Source organism: Rhinatrema bivittatum, chromosome 16 (assembly GCF_901001135.1).
Source record: "Rhinatrema bivittatum chromosome 16, aRhiBiv1.1, whole genome shotgun sequence".
NCBI lineage: Eukaryota > Metazoa > Chordata > Amphibia > Gymnophiona > Rhinatrematidae > Rhinatrema > Rhinatrema bivittatum.
The window spans coordinates 36,049,410-36,070,409 of NC_042630.1; the positions used below are offsets into that span (position 1 = coordinate 36,049,410).

General features: G+C 48.1%; 1 protein-coding gene across 1 annotated transcript in view; it reads left to right on the forward strand.

Annotated features, from left to right (window-relative positions):
* The window catches only part of COPA (coatomer protein complex subunit alpha), a 58,361-nt gene that overhangs the window by 19,804 nt on the left and 17,557 nt on the right, over positions 1 to 21,000 (forward strand). Inside the window, exons 12-19 of the mRNA XM_029581673.1 lie at positions 8,189 to 8,255; positions 8,593 to 8,668; positions 9,135 to 9,217; positions 10,143 to 10,282; positions 10,754 to 10,839; positions 10,952 to 11,090; positions 17,290 to 17,452; positions 17,576 to 17,722. Coding sequence (XP_029437533.1) covers positions 8,189 to 8,255; positions 8,593 to 8,668; positions 9,135 to 9,217; positions 10,143 to 10,282; positions 10,754 to 10,839; positions 10,952 to 11,090; positions 17,290 to 17,452; positions 17,576 to 17,722 — 901 coding nt within the window. The remainder of the gene's footprint in view (positions 1 to 8,188; positions 8,256 to 8,592; positions 8,669 to 9,134; positions 9,218 to 10,142; positions 10,283 to 10,753; positions 10,840 to 10,951; positions 11,091 to 17,289; positions 17,453 to 17,575; positions 17,723 to 21,000) is intronic.

Consider the following 21,000-nt stretch of genomic DNA (forward strand, 5'->3'; position numbering starts at 1 on the left):
TTGGTCAGTACTTGGAGGAGATGATTAAGCTTCTCGGGGAGAATAAGAGTCACAAATTGCCTGAAGATAAGCCGAAAGGAGAGGGGTCTCTTTCCTCCATGCTCTCGCTTCAGAGGGAATAGGCGGTTTCGGCTTCTTAGAGCTTCAGGTGATGCCCAAAGGTAGTCCTTGGGAAGGCAGCTGTCCTGGAATCAGTCCTTTCATGGGAGAAAACCAGGTAGAGATGGCTCCTCCCAGAGTGATGCTGGAGCCAAATCCGCTCAATGAGGCAAGGCCGGTCCACTCCTTGGTTCCTGTTATTGGGGGTTGGTTGGCTCTTTTCTACGAGGAGTGGGCCAAAATTACATCAGACTAGTGGATCTTAAGCGTGATAGAACAAGCTTACGGTTTAGAATTTGCTCGCCCACTCAGAGACTTGTTAATGGTCTCTCCATGTACTTATGAGGCAAAGAAGTTAGCAGTGCAGGAAACCATCTGTCGTCTTTGCAAGCTGGGAGCCATTGTTCCGGTTCCTCTGCAGGAGCAGAAAACAGGCCGCTATTCCATTTCATAATCCCCAAGAAAGAGGGCACGTTCCATCCAATTCTGGATTTAAAAAGGGTAAACATGGCTCTAAAGGTTCCTCAGTTTTGAATCGAAACCCTGTTTTTGGTGACTGCGTTGGTGCAGAAGGGGGGAGAGTACCTGGCATCTCTGGATTTGACCAAAGTGTACTTGCACATAGGAATTTGGCCTGATCATCAAAGAAATCTGAGATTCATGGTTCTGGGGGAACATTTTCAATTTTGCACCCTGCCCTTCAGTCTGGCGAAAGCACCCAGGATATTCACCAAGGTGATGATCGTGGTGGCTGTGGCTTTCCGGAGGGACGGGATCCTGGTTCACCCCTATCTGGACAGCTGGCTGATTCGGGCAAAGTCAGAGTCCCTTTGCCGGGAGGCAGTGGATTTAGTCCTCCAGTGCCTAAGATGGATGAGATGGATAGTCTGTCCAAGAGTCATCTTTCCCCTTCCCAGGTTTTGGACTTTCTGGGGGCACATTTCGATTCCAAAGTGGGGGAAGGTTTTTCTCACCGAAGACCAGATTTCCAAATTACAAGCTCAGGTTTGCAGATTGTATGAGAAGCAGGTGAACAAGGTTTGGGATTACTTGCAGGTTCTTGGGTCTATGGCTTCCACTTTGGAATTGGTCCCATGAGCATTTGCTCATATGAGGCCTCTACAGTCGGCTTTACTATCCCGCTGGGACCCGTTGTCGGATCAGTTTCACCTGCTGCTTCCTCTTTTGGAGTTTGCCAGATCCATTCTTTCTTGTGACTAATTCCGGACAAGTTGAGACAAGGTGTGGATCTGGAAGTCCCAATCAGGATGATAGTTGCCACCGATGCCAGTCTCTCCAGTTGGAGAGCGGTGTGCCAGGACCAGTTCGTACAGGGGCAATTGTCAATGGAGGAGGCCTTATAGTTCATCAGTTGTTCAGAGACAAGAGCAGTGCATTTGGCACTACAGGCGTTTCTGCCCCTGTTGAGGAGGAAACCAGTGAGAGTCTTGTTGGATTAATGGAACGACGGTGGCTTACATCAACCACCAGGGTGGCACCAAAAGTTGAGTGGTGGCTCAGGAAGCCCAGGAAATAATTGGCTGGGCAGAGCAACATCTAGCACTTTTTTGGCAACATCTCTCATATAGTGGGCATGCCAACAACAATTGGACCCCGGAGAGTGGGAGCTGTCAGAGGAAGCGATATGCCTTATCAATTGCAGATGGGACAGGCCACACATGGATCTGATGGCAACTTTCCATAATGCCAAGTCCCCACTGTTCTTCAGTCGAAGAAGGGAACAAGGAGCAGAAGGGGCAGATGCTTTGGCCAAAGAACATCCTTCTGAATGTTTTTTCTCTGTGGCCTCTAGTGGGCAAAGTCTTGTGATGCATAGAGGTCCATCCAGGCGATGTGATTCTTGTAGCATCAGAGTGGCCGAGGCATCTTTGGTTTGCCAACTTGATCAACCTAGCAGTGGACGGTCCATTACGACTAGCTCTTCTGCCGAATCTTCTACGTCAAGGTCCTATATTTACAGATCAGGCGGCTCGCTTCTGTCTAGCAGCTTGGCTTTTGAGAGGGAGCGATTAAGAATAAAGATTGTTAGGAAGGAGTCATCGCTATTCTTTTTCAGTCTAGGAAGACTTCCACCTCCTTGGCCTATGTGAGGGTATGGAGAGTTTTCGAGGCCTGATATATGGAGCAAGGTGTTGATCCTATGTGGGCCTCCGTGGCGCATATTCTGGCCTTTCTGCAAAATGGTCTGGTGAAGGGTTTATCCTTAGTTCTCTCAGTGTTCAGGTAGCGGCTTTGGGCTGTCTTCACAGGAAGGTTCGAGGAGCATCTCTAGCTGCTCATCCGGACGTGTTGCATTTTCTTTTGGGAGCAAAGCATTTGCGTCCTCCGGTTAGGAAACCTTGCCTTTTCATGGAGCCTTACTATGGTCCTTAAAAGCATGTGTGCAGCACGGTTTGAACCCTTGAAATGGGCTACCATGAAAGATCTCATTTTGAAGGGGTTTTTTTTGTGGCATTTTGTTTGGCTTGTTGGATTTCGGAGCTTCAGGCCTTGTCATGCAGAGACTTTTGAATTTTGGGGTCTCCTTGTGAATGGTTCCTTCTTTTCTGCTGAAGGTGTGGCGTCATTCCACTTCAACTAGTCAATGGAGCTCCCATCCTTTCCCAGTTTGGATCCTTCTACGCCTTAGGCCAAAGAGTTGCGATGTTTGGACGTGAAGCGTGTATTGTTGCAGTACCTCGAGGTTACTAACAGTTTCTGTTTATCAGATCATCTTTTCGTGCCATGGAGTGGTACAAAAAAGGGTCATAAGGCATCAAAAGCCACAATTGCTCAGTGGTTGAAAGAGGCTATCAGTTTCGCATACATCTGTTAGGGTCGTCTTGTCCCGGAGGGGTTAAAGGCTCATTCTACCCAATCTCAGGCAGCCTTCTGGGCCAAGTGTCAGCAAGTTTCGCCGCAAGAAATCTGTGGGGCGGCTCCTTGGAAATCTTTGCACACTTTCGCCAGGCATTACCGTTTGGATGTCCAGGCCCCAGAGGCCATGGCTTTTGGTGAGAGTGTGCTTTTGAGCAGAACTCTCGAGGTCCCACCCCGTTTAGGGAAGGTTTGGTACATCCCAGCAGTCTAGACTGATCCAGATACATACAGGGGAAAGGAAAATTGGTTGGTTCGTTCTAATTTTCGTTCCTGCAATACCACAGATCAGTCCAGAGTCTCGCCCACTGGAGGAAAGGGAAGCTTGGAGAGTCCGCTCGATCTGTTGTGATTATTCAGAAGAATGGCACAGGTTTTCTTAGTCCTACACGGGTTTCTGTGTGGGCACAGTTGTCTGTTTCAGTTTTCCAATTTCCACTGCTCGTTCAGGGGGTATTAATTAGTTATTGTATTGGTATTTGTTCTGTTTTTTGGCTTGGGTACAGATCAATACTGAGGGGACTGTAGGTGGCACCTTGTGTTATTTATTTATTTATTTATTTAACGTTTCTTTTATACCGATGACCGTTCGCACATCGCATCGGTTTACAGTGAACACAAAACCATTGGGCGGGGCCCTTACATAAAACAGATAATATACTGAACTAGGAAACATATAATTGAAATTAGGGGGGAGCCCTTACATCAAAACTATTTACATCAAAACTATATACAGAATTAGTGCACAGTACCAAATCGACAAGCATAGAGGTGGTCATATCAGGAAATCCGAGTAAGGGTAAGGGTCGGAGGGGGAGTTATGTAATAGGGGGTGTGATGGAGTAAGCTTGTTGGAAGAGCCAGGTTTTAAGTTTCTTTTTGAAAGTGGGGGTATAGGTCTCAGTGCGAATATCATGGGGCATAGAGTTCCATATCGTGGGGCCGGCCAGAGAAAAGGCTCTGTTAATAGTGGAGGAAAGCTTAAAGGATTTAATAGATTGGGCTTGGAGTGTTCCTTGGAGTGCTGGGCGTGTAGGTCTCTTGGAGGTACGGGGTACGAGGGGGGGGTTGAGCCAGTTGAGGTTGGAGTTTAATAGACTTTTGTGTATGATTGAGAGAGTTTTATAAAGAATGCGTGACTGTATAGGGAGCCAGTGTAGTTCCATAAGTGCGGGGGTGATGTGATCTCTTTTCTTTGTGTTTGACAGGATGCGAGCGGCGGCATTTTGTAGAAGTTGGAGTGGTCTAGTGTGAATTGCGGGAATGCCAAGTAAGAGCGCATTACAGTAGTCAATCTTTGAAAAGATAATAGCTTGAAGGACTGTACGGAAATCATTGAAATGTAGCAAGGGTCTGAGCTTCTTTATTGTTTGCAGTTTAAAGTAGCAGTCCTTTATAATGGATTTGATGAATGGTTTGAAAGAGAGGTGATTATCAATAATAACTCCTAGGTTGCGAGTGTGAGGTGGGAAGTTAGTAGCAGAGTAGGCAGGGGGGATGACCGGGAGTGGCTGCTTATTCGATATGACTAAAAGCTCAGTTTTGTTGGAGTTAAGCGCTAGGTGCATGTCCTTTAGGAGCTGGTTGATAGAGGAAAGACAGGATTCCCAGCTGTGTAGAGCCGTTTGGATGGTGTCCGAGAAGGGGAAAATGATTTGTACATCATCAGCATAAATAAAATGCTTGATGTGTAGATTAGTGAGGAGCGTAGTAAGGGGGAGCATGTAAATGTTAAATAAGGTAGATGAGAGTGAGGAACCTTGGGGAACACCTTGGGGGAGACTGATGGGATCGGATTCATTATTGTTCATAGTGACAGTGAAAGTACGATTTTGGAGATATGATTGAATCCAATCAATGGCCTTGCCAGTGACCCCAATATTTCTGAGTATGCTGAGGAGGACATCATGATTAACTGTGTCAAACGCAGCTGAGATGTCAAGTAATGCGATAAGATAGGATGATCCTGAGTCAGTTCCTTTGATAAGGGTATCGTGTAAGGAGAGGAGCAAGGTTTCAGTACTTAAGTGCTTCCTGAAACCATATTGGGTTGGAGGGAAGATGTTATTTTGTTCCATGTGATCAGATAGGCGTGTGTTCACGAGCTTTTCAAGCACTTTAGCTAGTAGGGGTAGGTTGGACACTGGTCTGTAATTAGAGAGGGTGGTGGGGTCAAGGTTGGGTTTTTTGAGGAGTGGTTTCACTATGGCTTGTTTCAGAGCATTGGGGACAATGCCATGTTCTAGGGAACAGTTAAGAATATTTGAGAGGGGTTTGGCGATCACATTGTGTATAGAAAGTAGGAGTTTAGAGGGGATAGTTTCAGAGGGGTGAGTGGAAGGTTTCATTTTCTTAAGTATGCTTTCTACTTCCAGGGAAGATGAGGACTCAAAAGAATAAAGGGAGCTAGGGGAGTTGATGGTGGGAAGAGAGATATTGAGGTTGTTGTGTGAAAATTGTGCTGTGATGGACGATACTTTGTTTTTGAAAAATTGCGCTAATTCATTACAGCGGTTTGTGGAGGGTGTAGCTGATTGTTGTGTGTGTATGGGAGAAGTAAGGTTAGCGACCATAGAGAAAAGAGCCTTGGGGTTGTATTGCAGCCCATTTATTTTATTGGCGTAGTATTTTCGTTTTGAGTGTTGAATAGAGTTTCTATAATCATGCATACGTTGATAGTAGAGAGTTTTGGTTGCGGGGGATTGGAGTTTGCGCCATGACCTTTCCGTGGCTCTGAGTTGGATTTTGAGATTTCTAAGGAAAGGAGTGTACCAGGGTTTCCTATTCTTTCTGTAAGGGTTGATTGTTTTTGTTATCAGGGGGCAGTGCACATTGGCAATGCTGCGTGTGCAGTTCACCCATGAGGATAATGCGTTATCTGGTGAGGATAGATCAATTTGTTTGTCTAAGTCAGAGCATGCTAATGCAATGGTTTCTACATCGCATGCTTTGCGGAATCTAAGGGAAATAGGCTGTCTGGGCGTGGATAGAGGGCTTTGAGGGAGCGATAGTTTGGTCTCAATCAATGAGTGATCAGACCAGGGTACTGATGTACATAGGGGGGGACTGTTCACACTGATGGGCGAGTTTATAAAAATCAAGTCAAGGGTGTGGCCAGCCTTGTGTGTGGGGGAGTTTACTATCTGTTGGAAGCCCATAGCTTCGAGCGAGGCCAAGAAAGCTTCACAGGCCGGTGACTGTGGTGAGGTATCTACGTGTAAATTGAAATCTCCTAGGAGGACTGTGGGTAGGTCTGGCGAAAGTGAGTTTGTGAGGAATTCAATCAAAGGAGATGAATCTTTCTCTAGAAGACCAGGGGGTGTGTATATAAGACAGAGTTGGAGTAGTTTAGATTTGAAATATCCAATTTCGTATTGATGGGGGATGTCACATCTATGAGACACTAGGTGGAGGTCCTTTTTTATAGCCAGGAGTAGGCCGCCTCCTCTCTTCTTCTTCCTCGGGATTGAGAAAATATCATAAGTATCTATGGGTAACTGGTTGATAAGGGGAGTGTCATGTTGTTTGAACCAGGTTTCAGTGATTGCGCATATTTCGGGATTAGAATCAGAGAGAATGTCATGTAGAAGATGGGTTTTCTTTTGAAGAGATTGTGCGTTAAAGAGGATGATAGAAATGAGAGGCTGATAGCTTGAGTGCGAGTGATGGTGCGTATAGGTATGAGTCTTCTGTTTTTGTGATTGTTTTTATGGTTTGGGGTTTGCTGCATGGATGTAGTGGGACTGTAAGGGTAGAATACTGTTTGATATGCTACAGCACAATGCTCGATGAAAGGAGGCATTGTGGCCCAAAAGTGTAAGGCTAGTAGAAGGGTTAGAGGAATACAGGGATGGAGGCAGAGACAGGGTTAGAAGCGTACAGGAATGGCAGAAATACAGAATAGCATTCAGGGTTACAGAATAGCATTCAGGGTCCAACAACGATACATATATAGGTATGAGTATCGTTACGTGAGCAACGGCAACAGTAAGGCACCAATAACATACAGAGTACACAATCAATCTTGTTAGAGAGACAACCAGGCTAGCGCAGGGAAATATATGCTGTTATCCTGACTACTGTAGGGGGAGGGAGGAGAGGGGTGGTTCAGCGGGAAAAGTGGAACGGGAATTTAGCCAAGCGGGGAGGTCTGATCTAGACAGATATATACTTCAATATTTCTTACACTCTGACTGCTTAGAAGCGTCACCAGTAGTTGGGCTGGTCATCTGGGAGATAGCTTGTGGGTTCCAGTACAGTAGCGAAGCAGACACAAAGTAGTTGTAGACAGGTTGAAGCCGTTCGGGCACACTTATATATCATATGTTCTTCTGGGCTGCCTGAAGGTGCTGCTCGAAGGGGCGCTCAAAGGGGCAGGCCCCTTTGTCGCGCTCCTTCGGCGCGCGACGCTGGAGCGTCTGTAAGTTTAAAGGGCCTCTGTGCCCTTTCCTATTGGCTGCCGGTGAGTATGGGTAGGCGGGCCTTCCGCGCGTGTTTTTCCGGTCGGGACGGCGGCAGGACGGAGCGGCAGGCCGCGTGGTCGGCCTCGGACCCGGCGGGGGCAAGGGAGAAATTGAGTGGCCTTACCCCGATGGGTCTGTGGCGCCGATCGCGCAGGCCCTCCCTCGCTCTGGATGCCGTGCTGTGGAGCAGGTCTCTGCTGGAGCTGCTTGCTGCGCCGAAAAGAGGGAGATCGCTGGAGCGTCTGTAAGTTTAAAGGGCCTCTGTGCCCTTTCCTATTGGCTGCCGGTGAGTATGGGTAGGCGGGCCTTATGTAGCAGTGTCGGTAAAACTTTCTCTGTCTCCATCTGCTGGAGGGGAGGCAAAATCCAGGAGTCTGGACTGATCTGTGGCACTACAGGGACGAAAATTAGCAGGTAAGAACCAATTTTCCTTTCTGGTTCTGCTGTCTGGATAGCAGATGATTTTTTTTGTAAAATAAACATGCATTTGTATTTATTGCTTTTTGTAAAAAGTAATCACAGTAGCATAGCTTTATAGCTTATAAATGGGTTAAATAATGAATGTGTTAGGAACAAACCTTTCAGGTAGCGAGAAACCTCATAGTTGGGAGGTTTTGAAGAACCGAGCTGGTACTGCTTGGGCCCTGCGAGCTGAGCATATTTCTCAGGAAAAAGCTTTTACTATGGAGGTCCCTCTTAGAATGAGTGTTCAACTCTCATGTGCGTTTTGGTTTTTTTTCTTCCTCCAGTGGCTCCAAGTTTCCAGTGTTCAACATGTCCTATAATCCTGCTGAGAATGCTGTCCTCCTCTGCACAGTAAGCACCCGATAACTACGTTTCTTAATCTATAAGTCCTTGATTGAGGATGGTAGGGAGCAAGACAAGTTTATTTTTCATTCAGTCCCTGTGCCCTAGGTGTCCTGCAGGATGATCTCTAGATGTATGAAGCCACTTCCTAATTCGAGCTCCCCTTAGAAATCCTCTCAGGTGGGAAGGGTTGTCCAAAGGATTTATTTTTGTACTACTGATAGTTTGCTGATGTAGATATTCAGAGCTACATGCACCATGCTTTTTGAAGAAGCTTTTCTGTTGCAGACTTGCTTCTGAGTTGCCCTGAAGCTATGGCTGTAACTTGATTTTTCCTTTCCTACAGCGAGCCAGTAACCTGGAAAACAGTACTTATGACCTCTACACCATTCCTAAGGACACAGATTCCCAGAATCCAGATGGTAAGAGTGTTCTTATTGTCTGTCCAGCCTGGTAGCCCCTGTGCCAGGATACTTGTGCACATTTGAGAGATGAGTGGTGGCAGGCGGTGATGCCTGTGAGGTTTCTGTTTTTTCTGGTGCAGGGTATATGCCGCACTGAGATGGGATCCTGCACGCAAAGTCCACCACGTTGGGTGCTGGGAAGGGTCAGCACATCTGCAAAGTTTCTTGTTTTATTTACTGGTTTTGTTGTGCCCTGATTATTTAAGCTTGCGGATTCTTTTTCATGAATGAACGTCATAGTATTTAGTCTCTGTCTGATCTGCTGATCATCCCCTTATGCTTTTTTTAAAACAATTTTTTTTTAGTATTCTGACTTCATTAAAAACTTGATACTCATTAGTAGCGCGTGGTGTACAAGTGGTATTTCTCTGCAGATTTATTCACTCTTCTGTTCCCGGTCCCCTTATCTCATGCTTTGTTACAGCCCCTGAAGGGAAGCGCTCCTCGGGACTGACTGCAGTGTGGGTGGCTCGGAATCGCTTTGCCGTTCTGGACCGCATGCATTCTGTAAGTCACCCGCTTGACTCCAGGAGGAACTCTGGTTTAACAGCTAAAGTCGGGTGGAGGGTGGGATGTGCATAAAAGCCTCCCGCCCACCAACGATTCTGTGATTTCGGGCACGTTGCTTTCTCTCTCTGTCCCTCGGTCTGGTCAGCTGCATTGGGTGCATTTAAATGTTCCTCTTTCTCACCCTTTTGAAAGTTTATATGAAATAATCTTGCAACACATTTTCATAACTTCTTCAGAAACATATATGCAGCCACCTCTGGGGTAGGCTGCATATATGCAGCCTACCCCAGAGATGGCTGCATATATGTTTCTGAAGAAGTTATGAAAATGTGTTGCAATCCCATGTAAAGGAAAGTGCTACATTATTATTGGCTCTGGTCGCATCGAGTGTTGGAGGAAACAGCAACTAGAGAATTGCTCAGCCTAGAGTTTTCCTTCATCTGTAGCATGATGCTACTTCTGTTTCTAATCCTGTAGATTTTAGCTGCCCCTCCTGTCTTTAAGTGGAGCTGGGCATGTTGCAGAGGGCAACCTTGCTCCTAACCCCCAATGCGCCACTCGAGAGCCATCCCTACTGGCTGAGTAAGGTCCCATCTCTGCAGGACTCTGGAAGGCGCTGTGGTTTGTCTGTCCCACCTAGAGGTTTGCCGCTACAGTGCTACTGCTGTTAAATGACTGGAAAAGGGTGGGGGTGGAGGTAGGGGGGAGAGTCCTGATGAGTGACAGATGATCTCTTGCACCTCCAGTCTGGATCGCCACATGAATGTGGTAGACATTGGAGCCTTAGGCTCTAGCATGGTGAAAGCTTTGCAGATGGAAGATGCTAGCAGTATGCAGACTTAAAAAAAAAAAAAAAGGCATACTTTTAGGGCTCTGAAGGAATTTTGCTCCCTGATCTCCATTCTTTTTTGCCCCCGAACAGATTCTAATCAAGAACTTGAAGAACGAGATCACCAAGAAGGTGCAGGTGCCAAGCTGCGATGAGATTTTTTATGCCGGCACCGGGAACCTTCTGCTGAGGGACTCTGACTCCATCACCCTCTTTGACGTGCAACAGAAACGGTAAAGACGGGTCCCGCAGGGTAGCAGGAGGCGACTAGACCAAGACAGCGTAGTCCCTACCAGCCATCCCAAACCGATCAGATTTAAAGCAGAAGTGTCAAACAGCACCAAAAGTGATGGAAATTTAGCCACACAATTTCACCCCCTCCAAAATATCCTGGAGATGAGAATGATGCGCACTGAATCATGCCACTCCCCCTTGTAAGCAGCCAGGTACAAATGCAGCAATTCCTGACAGGCATTTCATGAGCTTTGCCCTGTGATCTTGAGCTCAGAAGGGATATTAGTTGACCTTTCAAGGGGGTAGTTATTACCATTGGTTTCAGAGGATGATTTTCATAAAATATATATTTTGTTTAAAAAAGCAAAGCAATACAAATTAACCAGAGAAACTGGGCATTTGCGGGGTGATAAACACCTGCTATGTCGTTCATAGCTTGACTTATAAGAGCGCATTGCCTCTTTCTGTAGCACTCTGGCATCTGTGAAGATCTCCAAGGTGAAGTATGTGATCTGGTCAGCCGACATGTCGCACGTAGCCCTGCTGGCTAAGCACGGTGAGGCATCTGCTACTTTCCTTCCTGCTCCTGCCTCTCTCTTTCCCTCCTTCACGCTGGATTGGTATTAAAGGCTGTCATTTTTCCCCACCTCTGTAACCCCCTCCCCCAGCGATCATGATCTGTAACAGGAAGCTGGAGTCCCTGTGCAGCATTCATGAGAACATCAGGGTCAAGAGCGGAGCATGGGACGAGAGTGGCGTTTTCATCTACACCACCAGCAACCACATTAAATACGCTTTGACGTCTGGGTGAGTGGGCAGAGGGGTGTTGCTCAGGTACACACTCATGAGTAATCATGCTATCTTTGATTCCCTGAGCAGCAGCTGGTCTAAAAATGTGAATTCCCCCCTCCTGATTTCCCTAAGAAGAAAGGATAATAAGCTCTGAGAAGGACCTCTCAAGGAAAAGTTATTTCTCTTTTTTTCCTAGCATGTAGCCAGATGGACTCAAGACCAATGGGTTATGTTCCCCTGCCAGCAGATGGAGACTGAGTTAGATTTCAATGCTGAAGTCACCCTAGATAAACCCCTGTAGTGACCTCAGCCCTTTAGCATTTCTCAGTCTCCAGCAGATGGTGGACGTACCTCTCCCTATGGAGATTGCTATACTTTTTTGGAAGGAGAAATTCTACATTTAAATTGGAGAAAAAAATTGAGCCCTGCCTTCCTGCAGTGATACCTAAAGGTCCCTCCCCCCGTTGAGAAATCCTGAGGCAATTTCGGAGAGCCCTGCGAGATTTTCCTTGGTCCATTAGCTGGTGCCCGGTATGGACTTTGCTGCTTAAGCAGCTGAATGGCAGCGAGTGCAGGAAGACGAACAAGGCGATGCTGGCCAAAGCCCTCTCCCCCGGCAGCTGAAGACAGTCTCTGTACTCTGCCGGTAAGTGCTAAGCCCAGGGGAGGGGGGGGAGATTTACCTCCTGATTCAGACATTTGGAGGGGCTTGGTAAGATTTCTTCCGCTCTCCTAGCTCGGCATGCTCTATAGACGTCGTTCCCGATCCCGTTGAGGTAACAGGAAGTGGGCTTCCAAGCAGGTTGAGCCCCCTCCTTCCCAGTGGGCTAGGCCCACTTCAGGCTTGGTTGGGACACTGCGTGGTAGGCCAAGGCGGCACCATCTTCCTCATGTCTTTGTGCGTGCCGTATTGCCCTCCATAGAAAGTCAGTACGCTTAGTGTCAGCTGTGCGCATAACATTGGGCGCGTACATACGCTCACAACCTACTAAGCGCAAAATATAGGTAAAGCCGAGGGCACAAGCTGTGCGGGCACCTCGATGGGTCCCGCTTAGGTGCCCCAAATTTGTGCGCATAAAAATTTTAAGCGCGAGCCGACAACACACAGTTACTGCCGCCAATGACTCTGGCAGCCAAGAAACATAAGCGCCTTTCTCACTGCGCTGCTTGTCATATTAGGGCTTCACAGTCTGACCTGGATTCCAACTTATGTCAGCACTGTGAGGAAGCCCAGGGAGAGTTGGCCTCCCCAGACTCTGCTAAGCCTGGCTTCTCCCATTCAGAGGATGAGTTTGCCACAGCCTTAACTGGAAGGACCCCAGCTCTGAGTACCCCCGGGACTGAGTCATCCATGGGAGAGGGAAATTCAGCGGCACCTACCCCAGTACCTCATGGACCTGGCTGCCTTTCCTTGGGTAGAATTTTTCCAGGGCCTTCAAGCCTTCATACAGGTGCAGTCTACTACCCTGTCTGGACAGAACTACAGCCTGTAAGCCCTTCCAATCCTTTTGGCAGATCTCGAGGCATGCCTCACCTCACCAAGGGTATTCCTGGCAGGGAAACGGACGAAAAGGAGGATACAGATTCCTTGGAAGATGGGGAAATTCCCCCGGTTTAGAACCGTATCGGACCATATTATGGTTTTTCCATAGAGACTAATTGCCAGCCCTGGTTTCCCAGACCCTGAAGATGCTGGGGGTTCCTGGGGCGGACTCTGACAGAACCAAAGAAGAACCCCATCCTGATTTCACTACGGAAAGCATCTTGCTACTTTCCAGTACTGGAAGCCACCAGGAGTTGATTGACCTGGAATGGGATGCCCCAGAAGCAAGTTTTAAAGGGGAATGCACATTAGAAGCTCTATACCTACTGGATCCAGCAGTGAGAGCACATTTGCGTTTCCTTAAAGTGGATGTGCTGGTCTGTGCTGTCTCTAAGCAACTATCCCAGTGGAGAGAAGAGCAGTCTTAAAGGATGCGCATGATAGACAGATGGAGTCCATCCTTAAACAGGCCTTTGAATCTGTAGCAATGAATTTACAGATTTCTTCTTGTTGTACCCTGGTAACTCGTTTGTGCCTGCTCCTCTCTCAGGAGGTGGATGACTCGAGGGTGAATTCCAGAGCGGCTATGGAACTTGCCACCGCCTTTTTAACTGATGTTGGCTTGGATCTAGTTCGTACTTTGTCCAGAAGATAGCTATGGCTGCGGAATTGGTCAGTAGACCCAACCTCCAAGGCAAACCTTTACAAAGATGTCCTTTAAAGGATCACTCCTTTTTGGAAGCGAATTGAAAAAGCTGGCCAGTAAGTGGGGCGAATCTCCAGTTCCCCAGCTAGCAGAAGATAAGGGAAAGCAGTTACAGAGCCCCTCGCCTATGAGGGGTTGATCCAGGGGCTCCCAATGCTTTTGCCCCTACAGAAACTCGACCCTTTGGGAGGTATCAGTCCTTCTGTAGTCGACAGCCCAAGAAACTGGCAGACTCTGGTTCAGGTTCGTACTGAACCCCCAATGAAAATCTGCCGACCCATCCTCGGAATGAGGAGATAGGGGGTTGACTGTCCCTCTTCTACCAACGGTGGGTCGAGATCACTTTAGACAAATGGGAACTGGAGGTCATATGAAAAAGATGTGCGCTGGAATTTCATAGCACTCCTCGGGCCATATTAATGATGTCTCCTTGCCACTACCAGCACAAGAAGCAGGCAGTGGAAACTACTCTTTTAAGGCTCTTCAGGATGAGGGCTATAATCCCAGTACCTGCGCCCCAGGAAAATATGTGGCGTTACTCCATCTATTTCATCATACCCAAGAAGGGAAGGTTCCTTTCTCCCCATCCTGGTTCTCGAGCATCAACTGACATCTACGAGTGAATCATTTCCGCATGAAAACCCTATGCTCTGTGATAATATCCCTACAATCAGGATAGTTCATAATCTCCCTGCACCTATCCGAGGCCTACCTACATATTCCAATCTTTCAAGAACACAGTTTCCTCTGCTTTGTGGTACTGGGTCGCTATTAGTTCCGGGCTCTGCCCTTTGGCCTAGTCACCTCCCCCAGAACATTTTCCACGATTATGGTGGTCATAGCGGCAGCACTGAGAAAAGAGGGAATCCTGGTGCATCCGTACTTGGACAACTGATTGATCCGGGCCAAGTCCGTGGAAGAATCTCCGGTTGACCAACAGGGTGACCTCCTAGCTTCAGGAATTCGGTTGTGTCGTAAACATGGACAAAAGCAGTCTCAAGCCCTCCCAGTCCTTGGAATATCTGGGAGTCTGGTTCAGCACCAAGCAGGGTAAGGTCTTCCTTCTGACCACGTGGATAAGGAAGTTGATGTCCCAAGTGCATCAGTTGATGAGCATGATACGCCCAATGGTGTGAAGCTATCTCCAAGTTCTCTATTTGATGGTGCAGCCCTTGAGGTAATGCCATGGGTGAGGGCACACATGCGAACACTTAACGCTCACTACTGTCACGTTGGAACCCGCAGTCTCAAGACTATTCGATTTGCCTCCAGTTACCGATGGGAGTATGCTCTCTGCTCAAGTGGTGGCTGCAGAAAGCTCATCTGAGCAAGGATATACCCCTGTTCTCTCCAAACTGGCCGGTCCTCACAACAGACGTGAGCCTCTGGGGCTGGAGAGCTCACTGTCAGAAACTGACGGCCTAGGGACGTTTGGACCAAGGAAGAGGCCCTCCGGAGCAACAACCACCTGGAAGCCTATGCAGTCAGATTGGTGTGTGTACAATTCAACCACAGATTCCAATATCAAGCAGGCCATGTAATGTCGGACAACACGACGACGGTAGCCTACATCAACCTCTAGGCTAGAACCAAGAGCTAGCAAGTGTCACAGGAGATAGATCTCCTTATGGAATGGGTGGAAATATATCTACAGATAATCTCAGCCCACATCACAGGAAAAGACAACGTTGGAGCAGAATTTCTAAGGGAGAGTCTGGATCCAGACTGATAGTAGATAGCTGGGGTCTTCTGTCCATTGACCTGCTGGCCACATCTCACAATGCGAAGATTCCCTGATTCTTCAGTCACAGAAGAGATCAGTGGTCCCTGGGGATCGACGCTCTTGTTCAGACCTGGCCGAAAGAAGAGTTACTATATGCCTTCCCTCTGTGGTCCGTGCTGGACAGGGTCATTCGCAGACTTGAGCACCACAGGGGATTAGTCCTATTAGTAGCTCCAGATTGGCCCAGGCGTCTGTAGTATGCGGACATATTGAGACTCCTGGTGGAGACTCCCCTGTGTCTCTCACCGCATAGGGACCTGCTACAGCAGGGGCCGGTCCTTCACGAGGATTTGATGCAATTCTCTCTTACGGTCTGGCCCTTGAGAGGGCTCGCCTGATGAAGTGAGGATATTCTGAGGCAGTAATTGCCACCTTATTCAGTGCTCGGAAGTTCTCTACATCTCAGCATATGTGTGGGTCTGGAGAGTATTTGAGGCCTAGTGTGAGGAACGCGGTGTCCTCCCATTGGGCGATCAAAATCCCACTAATTCTGAAATTTTTGCAGGACGACTTGAATAAAGTTTTGACCCTTAACTCCTTGAAGGCCCCAATATTGACTCTCTTCTGTTTCAGGGGCTAGGTGAACAGAACACGTCTGTCGGCTCTTCCAGACATGGCCTGTTATTCTGAAAGGGGTGAAGTACCTCCAGCCACCCCGATGGGGGCTGGTTCCCTTGTGAATCTTAATCTAGTATTATAATTTTTGGCATGGCCCTCCTTTTTGGCCTCTGCACAGTCTTTGTGTTTATTAAACTTGAAAACTGTTCCTGGTGCTATATGCTTGGCACTTTGCATCTTTGAACTGCAGGCATTGTCGTGTTGGGAACCATTCCTCCGGGTGACTGCAGGAACATTAAAGCTTCGTACTGTTCCATCCTTCTTTCCCAAGGTAGTCTTGGAGTTTCATTTGAATCAGTCCATTTCGTTGTCATCCTTAGATGAGCACAAGGATGCAGAAGAATACTGCAGCCTCCATTTGAATGTCAGTAGACTTTTGGCATGTTATCTGGAAGTTTCAGAACTGGTCAGAAAGATTGACTGCTGGTTTGTCCTTCGTGGTGGAAGGAAGCAGGGTGAAACAGCTTAGTGGGCTACCATAGCTCGCTGGATTAAGGAGGTGGTCACGGGAGCCTATGTGGAAGCAGGAAAGCCATTACCTTCTCAGGTTAAAGCTCATTCCACTAGGGCTCAGGTGGTCTCATGGGCAGAAGCTAGACTGCTGTCTCCCGTCGATATCTGTCTAGCGTTGACGTGGTCCTCCTTGCACACCTTCTCCAGGTTTTATATCCTGGATGTTCAGGCCCGAGAGGACGCAGCCTTTGCAAGGGCGGTGTTAACTGGACCGCGGGCAGCCTCCTGTCCCAATCGGGAGTAGCTTTTGTACATCTCATTGGTCCTGAGTCCATCTGGCTACACACTAGGAAATGGAGAAATTACTAACCTGATAATTTCGTTTTCCTTAGTTTAGACAGATGGACTCAGCATTCCACCCACAGCTGCCCAAGAATGGTGCCAAGGATTTGCCCGTGGAGTGGATGTAGATTCCAAGAGGAGATGGGTAAGCAGACATCCAATTCCTAGATCAGGGCATCTATAATCTTACTATGATTGGTTGAATACAGTTACGGTTATCCCTTTTTAATCATGTTTTTCAATATGTCCACAGTGGCTTTTGAAGAGTATACTGAAGGGCTGAGGTCACCGCAGGGGTGTATCTAGGATGACGTCAGCTTTGAAATCTGACTCCCTCTCCATCTGCTGGCAGGGGGGCATAAACCCATTGGTCCTGGTTCTATCTGTCCACACTAAGGAAAATGAAATTATCAGTTAAGTAATTTCTCCTTTCTTTTCCTGTGTTCTCAATCTCTTTATGGGAGAGAGCATGACACTAGAGGTCAAATCTTCTCCAGAGCCTCAAACGTGGCAGTGTGAAAATGAATTCTAGTAGTGTCAGTGGTCCTAGAGATAATCTGCATTTTTCGCAGGTTGTGTGGTAGGTATGCACATGAATGAGCAGGGATCCATGTCTGGCTACAGAGGGTTTTGAAAAGGTAGCAGAGCCATTCCGAGAAGACGGGCAAAGTGAAATCTCTCTATTCTTGGCTGTTGTAATCATGAGCGTACTGGGGCAAAATCCTTCCTCTCTCTGTTTGTGACTCACCGGATTCTGTCTTGGGACTAGGGATCACGGGATCATTCGCACTCTGGACCTGCCCATCTACATCACCCGAGTGAAAGGGAACAGCGTCTACTGCCTGGACCGAGAGTGCCGCCCCAGGATCCTGACTATCGATCCCACGGAATTCAAGTTCAAGCTGGCGCTGATCAACAGGAAGTATGACGAGGTGAGAGCCACTGACTGTTTCTGCTGATACCCTGGAAGGGGGGGGAAAATGGTCCTCCCAAGACTGCTGTTTCCCAGTTCAAAGATTTATTTTTATTCCCCCTCCCTCTGTTACAATTTCCAGGTCTTGCACATGGTGAGAAATGCCAAACTGGTGGGCCAGTCCATTATTGCATACCTGCAGAAGAAAGGGTACCCTGAAGTGGCACTGCACTTTGTAAAAGACGAGAAGACCAGATTTAGCCTGGCGCTGGAGTGTGGTAACATTGAGGTAAGAATTGCCTGACGTGTACATATGTGAGAGGTTCAGTGCCTTCCTGTGCTATCTCATCCCTCTCATTCTTTCTGGACTGCTGGCCCTGTGGCTGAGGACCTGAGCTGAGTGAAAGCGATATGGTCTCAGAAATCTGTTTCCTGTTCAGACCCCAGATCAATCCAGACAAGTGGGTTTTGCATCCCTACCAGTAGATAGTGGCAGAGAATAAAAACTTTTTAGGCACTGCCACATTACCGAGAGTGCCACCTGCAGTCCAGATGGTAGAGGTGCAGACCTGCAGTCTGAACTTAGTTTAACAAAAAAAGTAAAGAGGTTAGGAAAAGAAAAGAAAGGTTGAAGACTGGGGCTCCCAGAGGTGTTAGGTTCCTTTGGGGGCCATACCTCTGGTTGAGCAGAACGAGTGGGGGGGTTGGTAATCTCTAGCCAGACTCGATCCTTGATTTCCAGGGGGAGGGAAAGCCAGGGGCCCTGGTTCCCTCGCTCCCCCCTGAGGCCTTCTCACCTGTCCTGCCGTCTGCACCGCCCAGAAACAAGAATGTATATCTTCCTTTACTTTTTTTTCCCTGTCTGGGTTGCTCGGTGGCTATGCCTTTAAGGAAAAAAAAAAGGGTTGTGCAGACTTTTATTTTTTGTTGGCAGTCGGCTCGGCGGTGCGAGAAGGCAAGTGCGCGTGGCTTAATTTTTCAGGACCTGGACCCGGGACAGCTTCGGCATCGGAGGTTTCTTTTCCCCGCTCAAAGTTATTTTTAACAGAGGGCCGCATTGGGCTTCATGGCACCTCCTGAGGAGTGCAGGAAACTGTCAGGCCTGCGGTCTGAAGCAATCATGCCTCAATGCAGTCCTGCTCTGCGCCGGCTGTGCCTCTGGAGGAGAAGGGGCCTCTGCAGAGGGCTCAGCAGGCAGATGCTGTACGCGATCTGCAGGCCCTGTCTAGGGGGCCCCAGGTGGGTTGAAGGAGAAGGCACCCATTTTGCTTCCACATGACGGGAGGCCTGACTTGGATAAGGAGTGCAGGGACTCCCCTCTACTGCTTTCTCCAGTATGGCAAAGGTTTGGAGACGATAGGGATGTGGCAGAGGATCCAGGAGAAGACCTGGCAGATAAAGAAGTCGGTGATTTTTGCCTGTTTTTCCGCAAATTTTGTGCTATTGCTCCTGAGGCCTATCTCACGAAGAAGGAAGCGGTGGGTAAACGGTCGGCCACCCAGAAGTCTCATAGCTCGGCTAAGAAGCTTCGAACTGAGGCACCTCCCAGGTCGGTGGGCATTCATCGTCTGCTGAGCCTGAGGCGATCGGGAGTGGAGGAGAACTCCTCGGAAGAGTCTGAAGAAGACGCTCCTCAGGAGGATTCACAAAATGATCTGGCTACTGATCTGATTGCTGATCCAGCTACGGTCCCAGTGGGCAGTGACCCCGGATGCGGAGGAAGTTCCTCTCACAGATGGGGAAGACTTTAGAGTGGTGAGATTGTTCCATAAGGAGGAGTTGTGGCCTCTCATCCCCCAGGTTCTGGAAGTAGTAGGGATCAAGGTCACGCAGGAGGATTCAGACAACGAGGGTGTAAACCCGGTATTTGATGGGCTGCATGGACCGCCAAAGGCTTCCCATTGCTGAAAAAGGTGAAGAAGCTGATTGACCGAGTATGGGATTTCCCTGAGTCAGGGCTGAAAATGGCTAGTGCGATGGCCAGATTGTATCCCTTACCAGAGGACTCTTTGGAAGCTTCCGAAGGTAAATGCGGTAGTGTCAGCAGTGACAGAGAAGACAACCTTTCCTGTGGCAGGGTCGACTGTTCTAAAGGTTGTCCAGGACAGGAAGCTAGAGATCTTATTAAAGAGAATGAGGTTTCGCCGCTAAGCCTTAGAGTTGCGGTCTGTGCTAGCCTAATGTAGAGAGCCTGTTTGTGCTGGGTGCAGAAGGCACAGGAGAAAGCAGGGACTTCTAGCCTCCCAGCTGGAGTCAGCAGATTGGAGGCAGATGTGGCGAATGCCCTATATGGTGTGGTTTGGATGTCGGCCAAGAATATGGTGTCTGCGGTTTTTGTGTAATTGGTCGGCGAATGTGTGGTCCAAAGCGCAGCTTTGCAACCCCCCTTCAAAAGAAAGTTTGGGGAGGAACCAAAGAAGCTGACGAAGCATTTGGTGGAATTTAAAGGGAACAAATTGCCCGAAGATAAGAAAGTGAGCAAAAAGACTTTCCCGCTGCACACTTGCTTTCAGGAGATGAGATTTCGCTCCAACAGAAGTTCTTCTGGATCCACGCAGAAGCAGGGTTCAGGAAGCAGCAGTCCTTTTGAGGGACCTGTAGACCGGCTAGAGATAGCTTCGGACGGGGTTCGGGTGGGGCGAAATCAGTCCAATGAAGGTGGGCTGGTCCACTCCTCCCTGGAAGCGGTCAGAAGTAGGTGTCCCGTTTTTATGAGGAGTGGACCAGGATCACTTCCGATCAGTGGATTCTGGAAGTGATAAAGGACAGCTATGCCTTAGAATTTTTGTGCCCCATCAAAGAAGCCTTTGTGGTGTCCCATTTCGCTTCACCTGTCAAACAGGTGGTGATACGGGACACCATTTTAAGGCTGCAGCACTTGGAAGCCATCATCCCGGTTCCTCAGGAAGAGCAAAGTCTAGGAAGATATTCGGTGTTTTTCCCAAAAAAGAAGGTTCCTTTCAGCCTATTCTGGATCTGCAAAAGGTCAATGTGGCCTTGTATGTGCTGCGTTTTCTTTTTTTTGTGTATAATCTGTTTTTATTTGGGTTGCAGAGCTCAATAAGAAAACAGCAACATACAATAGAAAACTAACAGCAGACTGCCGTAGCCACTAAGTAGAAGACACAGCATAGTAAATAACAAACAGTATCAAAATGGCCAACCAAAGCAGCCCCGGCAAGTGCTCACGAAATATGTGAAGCATACTGCAAACACAAAATTACAAGATGAACATGAGAGCGAATAAACTTGATGTACCTCCCATCCCCCACCCCCCCTCCCCTCCCCACACTGGGTAGTGATAAGCAAAAGAGACAGAAAAGTGAAACTGGGAAATGCGGGCAAAACCCATAAGTAGTATTGTCAGGACTCTTCTAGAACAGCTAAGCCTACGAGGAAATGGATTCATCTAGCCATTTTTTATATAGGCTCCAGACAGCCTGGAAAGAGGAAAGACGATTCCGATGAACGGCAGTGAGTCTACTCAATTGATATATGGAAAATAAACGAGGTTGCACTGCAGCAAGCGTCGGAATCTTAACCTGTTTCCAATGCAAAGCCAGCTCT